The sequence below is a fragment of the Candoia aspera genome, chromosome 3 (assembly GCF_035149785.1).
Source record: "Candoia aspera isolate rCanAsp1 chromosome 3, rCanAsp1.hap2, whole genome shotgun sequence".
In the NCBI taxonomy this organism is placed as follows: Eukaryota; Metazoa; Chordata; class Lepidosauria; order Squamata; family Boidae; genus Candoia; species Candoia aspera.
In genome coordinates this window covers 115,039,476-115,056,568 of record NC_086155.1, presented here as the reverse complement: position 1 = coordinate 115,056,568, position 17,093 = coordinate 115,039,476, and the positions used below count along the sequence as shown (strand labels likewise).

The following is a 17,093-nucleotide window of genomic DNA, read 5'->3' as shown; positions in this document are numbered from 1 at the left end:
AATTCTGAGTGGGATTTATTTATTTAACCAAGTAAAACTCATAACAATACTGCGCAAAGGATGAAAGAAGTTTCTTTTATTATATTATTTCAGAGCTTCTCCAGCATGAAGAGCTTTGGGTTCTACAAATAATAAAGTGTCTATGCCAAATTCTCAGTTTCAGTATCTGTTTTAAGTGCTCTGGCAAAACTATTTCAGAGTCAAAATCTGAAGATGTACATGGTAGTGCTTGAGGATGAAAATCAATGCTATCCTTCACTAAAAGGAAAAGAAGCTATGTTGCAATGAAAACCTTTCATCCAAACTAAAATTAAATTTTAAAAAGTTTAACAATCAGATAAAAACATCTTAATACAATATGATAACTTAAAATCATTACTTCATAGCTGAGGCCATTCCAGAAAATATGTGTGCTTTTCTAATTTAGAAGAATAAAATACTTAAGAGGGTGGGGGTTTTTTAAGTAATGAAACATACATTTCTACTTGATCTTTTGCTGCAGGAGATAAATCTATTTCAGGAGGCAAAGAGTCCTCAAGTCTTTTTGAAATCTTCTCCTCCGCTATTAAAAAAAAAGGCAGTACAAAAATCTAATCAGACTCAATTTCAAATCAATACAAATATACATCACATTAATTTTATTTAGAATAATCAGTTCCATTATTCTGGTCCACACGCTTATGCAAGAACTTATACACTGAATTTACAAATAAATTATTTACATCACCCACATTCTTTTAACAGTAAACTCATCTGTCTGGGGATTAGTAGGGCAGTTATTAAATTAGTGGCTAAGCTTACACAGTATTAAATCATGGGTTGCAATAATTACAGTTTGTAAAACAAGATTACTACAGTATAGACTTAAAATAGCCACAACTAACTTTCTCAAAGATTTCAATTGGACCAAACAAAATATTGTTCCATTACGATTACTCTAAAAAAATTCTGAATATAATTAAGTTCTGATGTTAGAACTTGTTAGAAGGCAATTAGCTACACATTTCTCTTTTTAATATTATAGTTTTATTATGTTTGTTGTTTGATATTTTATACAGAATTCTGGACTTTGACTGTAAATATATTTTGATTAATTGATGGGATCAAAGCATAACTAACCTAGGTAACCTATTGTCACCATAATTCTTCCTTCATAAAGCAAAGTAACTGTAGCACAAATAACTTGTGGGTTATGCATGTCAACTTAAAATATGACAGTTCTACTATAATCTTCCTGTTGAAATATTCAGAATGAGTTGCGTTCTGATGGAACAACCCCCTTTTTTTCTCCCAAGAGGGCAAGGCTGATGAAGTTCTTTTGCTTCTCTAAACATATAAATATGGAAGACTGGAGATTAAAACCTTATGACTATAAATTATGACCAGAAGATTTTAAATGGCTCATCTCTTGCGAATTTAGAAGGTGTGTTCGCCTTCTGGAGCCCATGGTTACCATACCACTGATTACACACAGATATCCAACATGTTTCCTTCCACCTTGAAGGAATTCCATACCCTGATAATGACCACTTCCCTTTATTGAAATTATTTAATTTTAACATTTCATCTAGCACCTGGGTTCAAACAATCTAACTCAGAACATGAAGATGCACAGTCCTTCAGTTAAGTGGCCAACTGCAAGCGCTGCACTAGCCCCCCAGTTTTCAGCTTCCTCCGAAGTTACTATTTAAACAAACAATATCAGTGATTGATGCCCCCAAAGCATTAAATACTTACTATCAACTGATCAAGCTCCTTCAAGATCAACTTGTCTAGTTCTATTCCCGCATGTAGTAATCAAAGCAACACATTTCAGTCAATAAATCAAATCATTCCCAAGGTTGGGACAACTACTTCTGTGACATGTTCAGCTTATGACATCTAATGTCCAAGCATTTCATCTCCCACTGAGTGATCCTCTCACTGACTGCCGGGGGGGGAGGGCATTACTACCTCAGAAATCCACAATTTTATCTCCCAAAACTAGTAAAGCGGCTGGAAAGGACTTGATACCAGAATGATGGTGCCCTGTATTGGCATCTTTTTTTTACACACATAAGTCATTCTATGCAGATGCCCAAGGAATGGAACCACTCCATAAACATCCCTATTTTTAAAAAGGCAAACAAGCTTAATCCAGCAAAGCATTGCCCAATCATCCTATTAAATAAAATACGCAAATTATATTCCAAGCATCTCTATGTAAATCTAACAGATTTGGTGATTCAAGAAAAAATCCTAACCATAAAACAAACTGGCTACAGGCCAGGATTTTTAATTTCTGACCAAGGCACCACACTCCAACATCTGGTCAAAAGATATTCTAGCTGTCCTTGTAGAATTCTCTATGCTACTTTTACCTATTTGAAGGCTGCTTTTAATTCAATCCCCTGTGAGTAGCTATGGCAGAAATTAGCCACCACTTCTACTGATTGATATTCACTGAGATTAATTATAATGCTTCAAGAGGACGCTTCCAAGCAAGGAAAAGCATTCACTCTAGCAAGGCTTAATTCCTTATGACCTGTACTGTCAGAGGGAAAGTTTAACAGCCTCCCCAATTCAGAGCACTTTTATATTTGCTCAGGGTCAGCCACTGAGTTGGTTACCCATATTTTACTTCACTACCTCTTAAGATAATTGGTTTGTAGCCCTTATATATTTACTTCTTACTAGCTGCACTAGTTGGCCAGAAATTGGTTTACTTACTACTTTTAAACTTTTAATTGAAGATCTCCATGATTGTTATCAGGTTCTGCTCAATCACTATTGCAATTCCAAGGTTTTAGGCTTCATTTTTACTTTAGATGATTATATGGATAATCTCAACTGCACTAGATCATTTTCTCCAATCTCCTTTCATTTTATTACTTCTTTTACTCTGCACTACATTATGTTTTTGTTTTGATTATTACAATTACTATGTTATTATTGTAACTGAGTCTACCCAAATCTTTTGCTCTCCAGATACTGTATACTACAATTCCCAGAACTCACAGTAAAAGTTCTAGTCCCAACAAATCTGATTGACAGCAGGAAGAAGATCCTATCATGCTACTATCATAGCAGCATTAATAGGAAACAGCAGCTCCAAGAAATCTCATCCCAAAATGGAATCTCACCTTGTTCACTCTGGAGATCTTTTAGCCTGCAACAAAGTTCCTCCACTAATGTCTCGATCCCAGAACTCTGCCAAAAAAAAAAAAAAAACTAAACTGAATTTAATTATAGCTGAACATTCATAAAATGCATGTCTAATGATCATTTATATTATCAGAGAAATCTTTGCAACAGTCTTTTTCTCTGTATGCCGTTGCATTAAAATTAAAATATACATTTCCCCAATTCCTTATCACTGATTTTATGTGAACAGATAGACAAAATTATTGATCTCTAAATAATGGGAAGATCGGTCTTAAGGATAGGATAACTTATTTTTATTGGTTTTTATCTCTGGTCTTTTAGGGTAACAGATTTTCCTTAAGAGTCCATAGCTCAACATTACAAGATTCTACATATTGTGTTCAGTTTACACATATGTAATGCACATTTTTAAAAATCTGTTCAATCATGTCTGATTCTCAGAGACTGCCTGGACAAGTCCCTGATGTTTTCTTGGCAAGGTTTTTCAGAAGTGGCCACTGGGACTTCTGGTGGGAACGTGGCCAACTGAGCAGCTGTGTCCGTGGGCTCTGCGGGCAGAGCTGGCAACGTGTGCTTTTTTGGGAGCTTGACAGGCTTTTTCCTGGAGCCCAGAGCCTTTTCATGTGAAGAAAAAGCTCGGAATCACCCTATATGCTCACCAAAACACTGTCTTGTAACCAGAGAATCACAGTGTTCGCAATGATCCAGTAAGAGACAATGGGAGGCGGGGGATGCCATCATTTCCACGCCGCGTTTGTAGCCTTAAAGGGACAGTAGGTTGAGCCATCCCATTTCTAAATCACCCAGTTTATATATTTTTTAAGTTCATGTACCCCAAGAGAGGCTTTCTACATCAAGGAAAAGCGGACTCTCTTGGTGCTTATTGTTATTTTTGGATTACATTTTTAAAATTTTTTAAAGTTTTGGCTTGTTTTCCTGTTAAAGATTAAGGAAGACTGAGGATATATAATTGCTTCCTGTTATTATTTTTGTACTGATTTTGAAGGATTGAATATTTCCCTACATGCTGGATTCGCCATTTTGAATCTTCAGCTTTCTGTTTACTTTTTCTGGGACTTGTTAGAGCACTTACTCTTGCCAATTTCATTCTGACCTCTTTCATTAACCCATTAACTCTATCTGAGCTAGTCAAGTATCTAGGGGGCACCATAATCTACTGCCTGAAGAATGGAGGATTTCAAGGAGATTTTCTCAGAGCTTTGCTATGAGCTTAAGCAAAGTTTTGAAGAGATTCTCTCAGAGTGCCGTCAAGCTATTCTGCAGAATATTCAGGACATTGGGGAAGATATCATTTCTAGAGTGCGTCATCTGGCTGAAGATGGTATGGAGGAAGATGGAGAGTTTGGTAAAGATGGTGTTTTTACTGACAGAGAGATTGAAGTAATGCCAGGCAAAGACTACATTTTGATGCTGAAGGGGTTAAAACGACAATCTGAACTGCAGACTACACAGAAAGTTGTTTTTCTGGGGGATTGTTATGACTTTCTGGGGAAATGTTATGGGAGATAAGAGAACTTGTTTTGTGGGAGTTTTTTTGCTGAGAAGGCTGAGTTTTTGGGGGGAGCAGTTGGACTGTTTGATTCCTGTATGAAAAATGCCTTGTATATAAAATGGAGATACGTAAATGTTTCGACATATTTCAAAGTGGGGTAAAAATTTAAGAATACTTAATTGGATTGATAATGGTTTTTATGATTTTATGTCTTTCTAATGATTTGGATTAAGATTCACTGGTTTCTTTATAAGGTTTGTTTGATTTTTAAGAATATTTAAGAATGCTTAATTGGACTGATAATGAGGTTTTTATGATTTTATGTCTTTCTAATGATTTGGATTAAGATTTACTGGTTTCTTTATAAGGTTTATTTGATTTTTAAGATTTATAAGGTATCTATAAGGTATAATAATAATTGTTTGGTTTTTAGGTTTAATAAGGTCAAGATTGTTGTAGTATTAATTAGGAAAAAAACTAATGTTTCATTGGATTGACAATGAGGTTTTTTATGATTTTATATTTTTGTAATGATTTGTGTCCTGATTACCAGGAAACACACTGAGACAATGACTTGGTCTCTAATATTTATTAGTAGTACTTAACAAGAATCCTAACAAACTGAGGAAGCGTGGGAAAACCCAGCCATATAACCCCCAAAGGTTAAGGCGGTCCCGATCTGTGTCTCTTTGAATGGCTGAACAGTTCCTCAGTGCTACGCATGCGCTTGACAGTCTGGGTGGGAGCCCCCTGCTCGCCATCCTTACTCATGACAATTTGGATTAAGATATATTGGTTTCTTTTTAAGGTCTGATTTTTAAGATTTATAAGGTATCTATAATGTATAATAATAATTGCTTGGTTTTAGGCTTAATAGGGTCAAGATGGTTGTAGTATTATTATTTATCAAATGTGTCCCCGCCCATCTCCCCCCACTGGAGGGACTCTGGGCAGTTATATATTTATAAAAGTAGACAACTTATATGTTTTTATAATTTGATTTTTACTAAGTAGACAGAAATATATAGAATAGTGTTAGGAAGAAAATAATTGAATAAAGGCTGTGTTTAGGGGGCAGAAGCTGGTTTAGACATTTATACATCTTTTTTTTTAATATAAGGAGAAGGAGCAAGTACTTAGTGATTTTTATGTGTGCTGATGGATTGATTATGGAAATTGCTATATATTCTTGTTGAAAGTCAGAAGTCACTTCTTGTGTAATCTTAAAAAAAAAATTCTTGTGGTTCTCACTTTTTTAGTTTTTTTCTTTTTGTAGTTTTTTTTTCTTTTTGTAGTTTTTATCTTTGCTTTAAACTTAATAAAATTCTTATATATATAAAAAAAGAAGTGGTTTGCCATTGCCTAGGGCTGACGGAAAGTGACTGGCCCAAGGCTGCTCAGCTGGCTTTGTACCTAAAGCAGGACTAGAACTCATGGTCTCCCAGTTTCTAGCCTGATGCCTTAGCAAACTGGCTCTCCTCCTTACAAATAAATTTAAAATTTAAAATAAATAAAAAATTACTCCTCTGTTATTATTATTTTGCTTTTCTTAATTGAATACAAGAAACAAACAGAAAAAATATAGAAATTTATAATAAAAAGAAATGAAAGAAAATTGAAAAAGGGACAAAACTATATAGTGCATATTTTCAGATACACATATAGTGTATTTATAAAAGTTCCACATAAAATGTATAAACATCCACAGCTAGTTTACATCAATAAGTGATTTATTTGTAAGTTGCTTTTAACTTCAACTCTGCAGACCACTGACTAGTTGTGCCCATGTTTTTATCCTTCCAGCCCTGAAGAATGTCTTTTAGTTATAAGTGTCCTTAGAGAATCTAGTTTCTTTTCCAGATATCAGTTAGGAATAGGAATATAATCCAAAAAATAAATCCTTAAAATTAGTGAGACACATTATTCTGAGCAGTAGTTAAATTGTATCTTTCTTACTTTTCCTTTCCTTTTGTTAAGTTTAATTCATCTGATGCTTTTTAGATGAATTTTATCACCAAAGCACTAATGTGAAAAACTGAAGCTTAAGGGAAAAGGCCAAGCAGCGGTAGGATGGAAGAGTTCTCTCCTGTGCCATCCTGAAAAGAGCATAGAGCATTTATACTGGTCTAATGGATTGCGCTGTGCTGAGAAATTCAACAGCACACTGGTATTGCCATCAGAATTGACTATTGACCTATGAGCAGCAAAAGCAGCTAGCTTCTTAAGGACAGTTGAGGGATTACATGTGGTCAGCCTATTATAATCCTGTTATAAATGATTATGGACTCAAGTTTAATAAATGGCAAATGCAGAGCTTAACATGTTCAATTAAATACAGATTTCATTTGAAATTTAGTTATTTTGAAAAAGGTACCCCCAAATAGCAATTTTGACTAGATTTTTTTTAAATGAACAAAAGAATTGTTATGCTACTTTACATCACAATTAAGAATCAGAATTTAAACATAACTGAACTATACAGCTAGTTCTTACTTCATCAGAAGCAGAGCGAAGACATTGAACAGCAGCCTGTTTCTTCATTTCTTCTAGTGTAAGATCAGAGCACTTTTTCTTACTTTTCCCCCATTTCTTGTAAGCTCCCTTTTCCCAGCCCAGGAAGATGTCATTCTCCTAAAATAAATTGAAAATCATAATAACTGCAATATTTTCTTGTATATTGTCTCTGCAACTCTTAATGACTTTTAAGAAAGACACTTTGGGGGAGGATGACTCTGGAGAGATTAACTACAGATATATTTACTACAATTCTTGGTTTTACTTATATAATAGACATTCTGTACCCCATCCTTCCAAGAGATAATTTCCAGGCAGCTTTACTATTAAAATTCAATGGAACAGTAGTAATATTTATTCCAATTAGTAGCAGCAACATCTTAAAATAGCAGATGGTAAAGATAGGTAAAGACCAATTTACTGACTAGGAAAATTAAACTGTCTTTATGCCAAGGTGACACTAAAGCATAAACTATACAAACTGTAATCCCACTAACAAGAATATTAAAAGCCAAATAAAGAAATGAATGAAACCAGCAACTAGGGCTTCAGTGTTCAAGTTAAATGTACAAGAAGAACTGGAGAAAAAATGATACAAGACAACTAAAGGCGAAAGCGGGGGAGCGGGGAGACACTTAAGAAGTTGTCCTTAGAGTCTCTGGATAAGCAGATTCTGCCTGAAATGGAAAGGTTGTGGCATGATATAATCCCAAGCCAATATTACACTTATCCTGAGCAGAGCTGAACTAAAGAACTCCCCCACCCATAAACAGAAAATATCAGCAATTTCCAGCTGATTATGTCACAGTCCATAAGCTGCCATTTGGTGACTGACTCTGCTTCTGCTTGGCAATTCTAAGACCATGGACCTTTTTTCCCCAGTAGTCTCAAGTTGATAATTTTCCTCAATAAATAAATGAACACATATAATGTTTTTGACTCATTTGCTTAATTGGGTTCTCTTTACCTAGTTTTAGGACTTGTGTGGAGAACAGATCACGTTTTAGGTCATATTTATGCAGAAATATTGAAAATTCAAAAGTATTCACAAACTTTTAAGCACCATTGTAGACTACCCTTACTAGTCAATGTGAACAGTATAGTAACAAAGACACACAATTCAAGCGAAAAATCTCATCTATGCTCCTAGTGATGCAGGCTACTAGCTCTCATTACTTTGGATTATTTCTTCTACGCTTCAGTCTGTAATGTGTTTCTCTTTGAGAACACTACTCTTTTAATTCTATTTTGTATACAACTGTATATTAAGTCCTCTCTTCTTTCTTCCCCTTTTCCCTTGAACTATATTAGAGCAAGGTTCCCATTTCTTGAATGTGCTTTAGCTGAATAAAAGTCATCACATATCAGATGCTTGGGCCATAAATTACAACAGAAATAGTGCTTCAACACAAGCCAGGAGCTAGTAGTAGTCAATCTAAATTAAATTATATTGTTTAAGATAATTAAAATAAGAAAATAAATAATATATTAGAAAAGGGTTAAACAAAGCTATATTAATACAGCAGTAAGACATACAGAGACAGAAAGGTAAAACAGAGTTCTTTGGCATTTGATTTTCAAGTTTCAAGCTTTCAGAATTATTTGTGTTTCCTCTGATTTTTTTTTTCCGTTTTATTCTGTGTGCAGGTAAACTGATCTAGGAAGAGAAGTAACAACGGATTCTCAGCACCTGATTTCTCATAGACAACTTTACGTAAGGAATAAACAGGTCAAATTACATCTCTGTATAACAATAAGCATCTCTATATTTACTAGGAAGCCTATATTTATATATTAATTTCTGCAAGGTATGAATGCAGTTGAGGAGGTGGTTCCTATGAGGAATAAAAGTTGAGATTTCCAGAAAGAGGCAGCAGGGTCAAAACTAACCACTTATGTCTCAATACCTGCAAATTAAGCAATGAGCCATATCTACTGAAATCCTGGAACACAGGATATGCATATGCACATACCCCAAATAAAGGAGAAGCACATTTTGCAATTTGCATTGGTTGGCAAGGTAGCCTATTTCTTCAGCACCAAGCTATGCCAAGGAACACACTTTCCTGGAGTCAAAAATAGGGCTATGAGATGAAAGTAACTGCATCACCGCTCAATGTCCAACAAAAAGCCCAACCAAAAACTTTCTGCAACACTCCCTTACCACTGCAGAACTCTTCCTCAGGAAGACTGCAGAACAGAAAGCAGAAATGAATGGGGAGGGGGGCAGAAAAAATGTAGCAGACAAGTGACATGTCATACAATGTCTAAGCAAATATTTGCAAGACTGTTTAGAAAATATTCTGTGCTTATATCTGGAATCAAAACATGAACATTACAATAAACCAACATTTAATTTTTTTGTACAAATTATGATGAACTGTAAGTAGGGTAAGAAAAGTAATTAATGTGCTGTTCTGTTAGGATCAGAATCTAGGCCTTAAGAATGGTGACTGCAACACAGTACAATGCTGAATACATGGGTCCAGTTTTTAAATACATTTCCCAGCCATGATCCTCTTTGTACCCCTGATGGAAGAGCAATAAGGGCTGGGGTTTTAGGCCAATGCAGGGCTTCACAACTTAGGTACTCACAAACTATTATCTGGATAGTAACACATAAAGGATGTTGTGGCAAACATTCCTAACATCAGCCAATACAGTTACAACAGCATTCTTGCTACCTAGTTTTAAAAAATATTTTAAGGAAGAGAGATTCCTCTCATAATGGCCGTAACTTTTCTAGACCAAGTCAAAGGTTTCTTATTATATGAGTGGTCTGACTAATAACTGAAGTTATCTGAGTGGTTACAAAGTTCGTACACACATTAAAAAAACAGAAAATGAACAATGAAAATAATGCAAGGCAATTAATATATAGCACAGTAAGGATAGAAAGCATAAATCTACCATCCCAATGCAGAGCAGGCACTTCAAATAACCACAAAACTATAACAATGCTTGGGACAAGAGAAGTGTCTTAGCCTCCCAATTAAAAAAAAAATCTGGACATTTCATTAGCAAGGTCCCCCAGCTGAAAAGCCGCCAACCTCATTTCCCTTGAGCATAGCTTTCAGTTCTCCCAATAACTAGTTTTCTATAGCAAAGGTGTGCAATCTTTGGTTTAACTTTAGAAGTTCTCTGCAATTAACGATTCAAGACTTCTACCAAGTGGAGAGGAAGAAACCCATCCAGCTCTGAATTCAGCCATGCCCACTGGTGGGCAGCCCCCAACAGAAAAAGGTTTCCCAACTGTGTTTCACAATATAGAACAAAGTACTTAAACTTTGCTTCAGGAATATACTATTCATTTAATATTTGAGCAGAAATGCACACTGTAGAGCTTTTAAAGTGAACAGCTTGAATGAAAAATATAAAATACAAAACCAAGCACAGTGGTTTTCAAAACCAGGTTTATAGTTTGTGTGTTTAACACAAGTCTGTTGAGTACTCTACCTAAGTGTAACTTCCAGCAGGCTAACAACCGCACATATTTTGAGAGGCAGGATAGGCGGCACAGCCCCAAAGTAGTTGGGAACTGCTGGGGGTATCCATTCAGATTAAAAGTAAAAACAACTAAGTTGGATATGCATACACAAATACACTCTAATATTTATGCCCATATACCCTGATACATGCACACAATAATGCAAACTCAAGCTTAGATGGGGTGGGGAACAAGGGAACCCACTTAACAGTTGTATGAAAGCTGCATGTTATATAATTGAAGTGGAATTGAAGCATTTGCATTAAATGAATAAGTAACCAGAAAACATCTTGGGAAAGCAAAGTACAGCAGGAAGTAAAAGACCACTAGGAAAGTTGTGGAGAGCTCAATGAGAGCGGCAGGATGAGGTGGAGAGTGAAGGAAAAGCAGTAGAGAATGAAAAAAGTTGGGAAGAAAGAAGGAGATATCAGCATCCTGCAGAGTACAGCAGATAGGGTGGAGTGCAAAGAGAGGGGATAGGGATGGTGATGGAAACATGGCAGGGAAGGGAGGAAAGAGAAGTCAAGGAGGGAGGGAGGGTGCACCAGGGAACAGAAGGAGAATTCAAGGAAATGGGGAGCCTGGGAGGGCAATGGGGCATTGGAGCATAGGGGATAGGACAGAGAGCAAAGTTCAGGGACAGTAGGACAGAGGTGTAGTGTAGTGGAATGGGGCAAAGGGAAAGAGAGGCACACCAGTGGGAATGTGGCAGGGCAATGGATGATGCCAGTTTAAGCCTGCAGTTTCTATACTCTTATAGTTAAAGCATGATTTAAAACCACAGCTTAGTACAGTGAAGATAGACTTTTCCGCTCTTTAAAGTTTTTTTTTTAGAAGGAACTAAAAGGATCTAGCAAAGTTCATTGCAAGCTTTTAAAACTTTTAAAATACAATGTTCTACTTCTAACACAATATAGTACTAATCACTAGACTTATTAATCATGTTTCTTAAAAGGTATGTAACATCTTCCAAACTGTATCACAAATTATTTTTGAAACTCAGTTTTCCAAAGACCATATACGATATGTCATGATGGTTACTTTATCAGTCAAACATACTCCTGAGTATAGCTAAACGTTGGGACGTGCTTTAAGTCCCATATTTCCTGCTCTAACAATATGAAACTAAGATGTATTATTTACCATAACAGCATACACAGATAATTTAAAACATGTTACAAATACTCATTTTTCAGTCAAGCACATCTAAAATATGTAAATACCTGTTCCTGCAGATCGTAGTCATAATTATCATGCAGCAGAAGACTGAGGACATAGCGAGTATAAATCATGGCATCAATGCCACATTTTTCTAGCTCTTGTCCCAGCCAGGTCTGCACAGGGCCCAAAGCCTGAAGCAGAGACATTTCAGAAACAGATACAGGACCCAGACAGGAACTTGAGGAGCTTTCAGATGGCAAACCATCCACAACAACTGTATAGACTAGGTGCATGAATCTAGGTGGCTTTCATCCTTAGAACATGAAGCATTTTCTGTAGATGATATTCCGTGGGAACCTGGAGGTGGATATTTTCACTCCAGTACGGAGGAGACACGCTTGACATCTAGGACAATCATTTATATTTGCTGGCAGTTATCAGTCTAAAGACAAGACCCACTCTTCAGGCATAACCAGAGTACACTAAATCTTAACAGGAAACACATGTTTATGTGCATTTTTCTACCTTAATTTCACATTGAAGCCAGATGTAAATCCCCAGCAGGACCTATAAAAAGGGGAAAAAAGAAATTGTGACTTGTATTAAGAAAACAGATAGCAATTAAGAAAACACACACACACACACACACACACACTGATGCACTGCAGTAATCAGACTTGGCTTCCTACAAATGGACACATACAATAGAAGTCAAGCCTCACAGAAAGAATTAGACATGCACCTGCTTGGAATGCTGAGAAGTTAGAATTTTAAAAGAGCTTTGGGGAGCCTGTTACAAAACACTTATCTTAATTTTTCAACACTTGGAAATACAGACTATCTATGGATGCATTCACCATTTTGGGATTCACTAACTCAATTTTCATGCACTACTTTACCACCCCATGTTACATTAGCAGCAGTGAACATGCTTATAACAGATGGAATGCGAATAAAATTTCAGTAAGATGGCAGTACCCTGTTACTCAGAGGAACTACAACTATAGCATGAGAAAGTACCCCAGAAAGAAAAAAATGCCAAAAGGAAAAAAAAATCTAGCCCAAATCTGCTGGGCTTTACTTGTAAATTAAAACATACAATTTTAGAAACATCTATTCTATACGAAAAAAACACATGAAAAGTTAATTAATGATTGAGAGTACGGAATTATGCAGCTATGATTCCCTGAGAGAATATGTGGAGTGTTAACTATGTTGCAGTACTGCATGCTCCAGGTGTTCTAGACAATAATCTCATAACCCTAGTTATCATAGACATAGTACTAGGAACTGTAATACAACTCATCCAGAAAGCACATTGAGGGTAGCTGCTTTAGAGAAATTCCAAGGCTCTGCAACATATACCAATCAGGTTACGCAAAAGCTCCCATTTGGGTAATGGACCATTTTGGGAGAACTCTAGAATGTTCAATTCCTCCTTTATACTATGTCTGGCACACCAAAACCTGTTCCAGTTTGGAGGATTAGTTTCTATAGAACCACTGAGCCATCCTGGAATGGTCAGACTGGCATGGTCCGGAGGAGGAAAGGAGTGCTTTGCGGTATTTTGGAACTTCCTGTGCATAACTTTTTAAATGACTGATTTTCTAATGTCTGAAAACTAGCAACCAATGAGAGAAAGCAATTCCATTGTTAATGGTTATAATCTAATGCATTAAAAAATGCAGCTTCCTTTAACAAACTTCAGTTGAAGAACTATTTATGTACTGAATCTGTATTCTGTAAACTATTAGAGCAGTTTACAGAATTAAAATACAAAATAAAGATGACTAAACTCTACATCGGTTGTTGGCAAATACATCAAAAGAAACCAAATGCTTACATAAAAAAGGACTACTTTAACTGTGAAAGTGCCTCCAGAATTGGGAACTAAGCTAGCAGAAGATAGAGGAGCAATATGGTTTTCAGATTATATTTTGTTTCTCTACATTTTAAAATGTATCGATAAAATGCTAATAATTAAATTTCAGCTTAAAACTTTAAGATTACATGTGAAACAAAATATAAAATTTGCTCACATAATTTAAGGAAAACCAGCCACTCATTAAGAATGCACAGCTTGCCGAGAATCAAAAGTAGAACCTGGACAGAAAAAATAACAACTCCTAGCTGAGAGCCTGTCATCCATCTGGAATAGCTGCTGCTGCAGAACCATCCCAGTGGGAATACTGCTGATGACCTAGCAAGGAACGTCTTCAGTACTGGGGAACGTTAATCAGTGGTCCACTATTTCATTTCCCCTGTGCTACCATCTCTGGGGTTTGATAGGAACATTAACTATGGCAACAGGCTGGACACCCACTAAAAGGATGACACCAAAGGGGATCACTCTCTTGTGAAAGACCAAGGGGAATGGCCACTCAAACATTTCCATCTCCAGCAGAGGGGGAGGCTGGGGTATCTGATTCTGTACATCATAGAGCATCTCTCAATCATACGAGTGTGAACTGACTTCTGACATGACAGCTATTCCCCTCATGGTGATGTGAATTGACAGTCTGGCATGAGGGCTGGCAGGCGGGCTACATTTACATCATTTGGATTCAGCATAAATGATTAAAAGAAGAGTAACAGCAATACTTAATGGCGTTAAGACTACTTGTATGCAAGTAACTAACTGCTCAACTAACACCTTCAAGTTTGAACATTACTAGACACTGTCTGTATGGATTATTTTCAAACTATTTCCCAGTTCCAGAACTGTGGGTATCTACCGATGCCAAAGAAATTTTCTGAAGCTTTATTAACTTAGGGCTGGGGAAGCATTGTCAGACAAAGAAGGGTAGTTAATCTTTTCCAACCCTCGTGCTGCAACTCACAATCTTCCCATATTGACATTAAGTTTAAGAAAGAAAAATTGAATTAGCATCAGTAAAAGCTATTTCTTTAAGCTTAACTGCCATACGTTTGTAGAGAGGAGGAGAGCTTCAGGGCATATCCATATAGGAGTGATGTGCTAAATGTCCTCTCGTGCACCATCATCCCCCCTGGATACTGTCTCTCCTTATTTCCAAGGGAAGGAGGGAGAAAGCTATCATTGTATGATGCAGCAACAAACCAACATTCTTAGTACATAGTAATTTGGCCTCAGCCTTATATAGAGAATGATTTCACTGTGAGTCTCCAACACACTTCACAGATGTTCACAATAAAAACTTGTGAATCCTGGAAAAAAGCAGGAAGGATGTTGCTGAGAGAGTGAATCCTTTATTAAACTAAAAACAGCCCAGTTTAAAGGTGAACTGATTTACTACTGTATTAAATAGAGTATTTTCAGGCTCATGCAAAAACCTGAAAGAAGTCAGGCTGATTCAATGAATAACAGAGAGATGATGCATTTGTGTGAAAACACTTCTTCCATATCATTTTCAAAGCAAATACAGCCATACTAGTATTACATATGGTTTCTGTAAGCAAGCTGTTACTTAAGAGGCATGAACTGTGCAACTACAACCCAAAAGGAAGACAAACCTCAAACCCCCCAAAACAAAACAAAAAAACCATCCCCCCAAAACCTCCCATCTGCCTCCATTACTATATTCTCAGAGAATCTAAGGCAACCTTCCATTTTAAAAGTAAATTATACAGGAGAAAAACCCAAATTTTTCTTCCAAGTAAATACAGCATATGCACAGATTTATGCTAACACACATAGCACCATTTAATTTTTACGTAGCAATTTTCAAGCAAAGAAAAGCCCAGAAAACAGTCTGAAAGTTGAAGTGGAGGGATGGGGAACGTAATCGCCAACTTGGTATGAAGGGTTGAACCCCTCTACAGGCCCAAATTTGCAATCCTAGGGATACCCCGAGTCGTTTATTAGTGTCATGTTCATCGTTTCAATGTTCTGTATACATCGTAACGTTTCGCATGTCACTTTTCTAACCCGTGTTTGCGGGTTGGAAATTTCCAGCCGTGCCAGGCTGTAATCTTCTTACTGCAACTGTGGAATGTATGTTTGGGTTAGTGACTCTGTTCAAGGTTACTTTCTCAGGCCGATGTGGGTAACGGTTGCTAACACCTGGGAGGGGGTGGTTGCTAGGAGGGAGGAAGGGCGGGACTGGTTTGAAAGCAAGGGTTTTTAGTTTGTATTTCGCGCGCTTTTGCTCATTCTCAGCTTTCTCTGTATCTGCACACTATTCCTATAATAAATCAGTTATCTTTAAGCTCTGGCTTGTGAGACTGAGTATTTTGGAGTAGGCAACCATTACATAAAGCTGAGAATCATAATTCAATTTTCCGCTAGCCCCATCCAAGTCTTTGGTGAAGGGGAGCGCTAGCGATGTCAGAACCCAGGCTGCAAGAGAGCGAAGGGGGCGAAGAACCAGACACCACAAGGGCGCTTGTGGTCCCGAGCTCCCGAGCTCAGAGGGCAGCCCGCCGGGATAAGCGGGGTACCCAGCTGGAAGGCCGGGGTTTACCGTCTGAAGTGAGCGGCGCTACAGGGGATGACTATCGAACCGGGGAGGAAGGAGACTCCGAGGTCGAATCGCCGCAAGCGTCCTGGGAACCGGAGATCCCGTTGTCGCCTACGGTGGTGGTGACCACGGGGCCATTGGAAGAACCTGTTACCCCCGCACGCATAAAAGTACTAGAGGAAAAAATCGAATCTCTAGTTGCCCTGCTAAAGGAAAACCCCAGAGGGTCGGGGTCCCTGCGAGAGGGTCCGGAGGAAATTCCAACCCGACAGCCCAATCCGGTGGCGAGGTCCCCATCGCCCAGGGGAAGAAGTAGGATGCGGGTTTTCCGGCAATCGAAGGGAAAAGAGTCGGGAGTGACCAGGGAAGGGTCGCAGACGGTGGGCAGGCATTCGTTGGCATTCGCGGAACCACTTGAGCCGAAAGAGTCGACAAGAACCCCTCCGCCTTTCATGGTAAAGTTTGATGGTGATCCCACAAAGTTGTCCTTCTTTGTTACCAATGCCAGGAACTATATGGAGGACTGGGGGCGAAGTTTTCGCTCAGAACATGGCAAAATTAATGCCATCGCCAACAAACTAAAGGGGAGGGCAGCGGATTGGTATGTACAGTTATGCCAAGCCGAAGCCATGGAATTAGAAGAATTTGAGGAGTTCCTGTGGGCGTTAAAACAACACTTCGAAGACCCCTTGGCCCAGGAACGAGCGAAACGGGCGCTGAGGAAACTTGCCCAGGGATCTCTCTCTGTCGCGGACTACGCCTTGGAGTTTAAAGCCCTGGCTGGAAAGGTGGAGGATTGGTCCCAGTCAACTCTAGTAGAAATGTTCAAACAAGG

The 17,093-nt window shown here is 37.8% G+C and overlaps 1 protein-coding gene across 6 annotated transcripts in view; it reads right to left on the bottom strand.

The window, feature by feature from the left end:
- The window catches only part of KIAA0232 (KIAA0232 ortholog), a 62,635-nt gene that overhangs the window by 25,941 nt on the left and 19,601 nt on the right, over nt 1–17,093 (bottom strand). For 3 of the 6 annotated variants that reach the window (XM_063298671.1, XM_063298670.1, XM_063298675.1), the window contains exons 2-5: nt 11,882–12,386; nt 7,151–7,288; nt 3,123–3,189; nt 478–562 (exon numbers count right to left, since the gene is read on the bottom strand). In XM_063298671.1, the coding sequence (XP_063154741.1) occupies nt 478–562; nt 3,123–3,189; nt 7,151–7,288; nt 11,882–12,112 (521 nt within the window). In that variant the 5' untranslated portion in view covers nt 12,113–12,386. Of the gene's footprint in view, nt 1–477; nt 563–3,122; nt 3,190–7,150; nt 7,289–9,144; nt 9,554–11,881; nt 12,387–17,093 lie in introns of those variants that run through there. The other 3 variants (XM_063298674.1, XM_063298673.1, XM_063298672.1) reach the window with 2 other exon arrangements.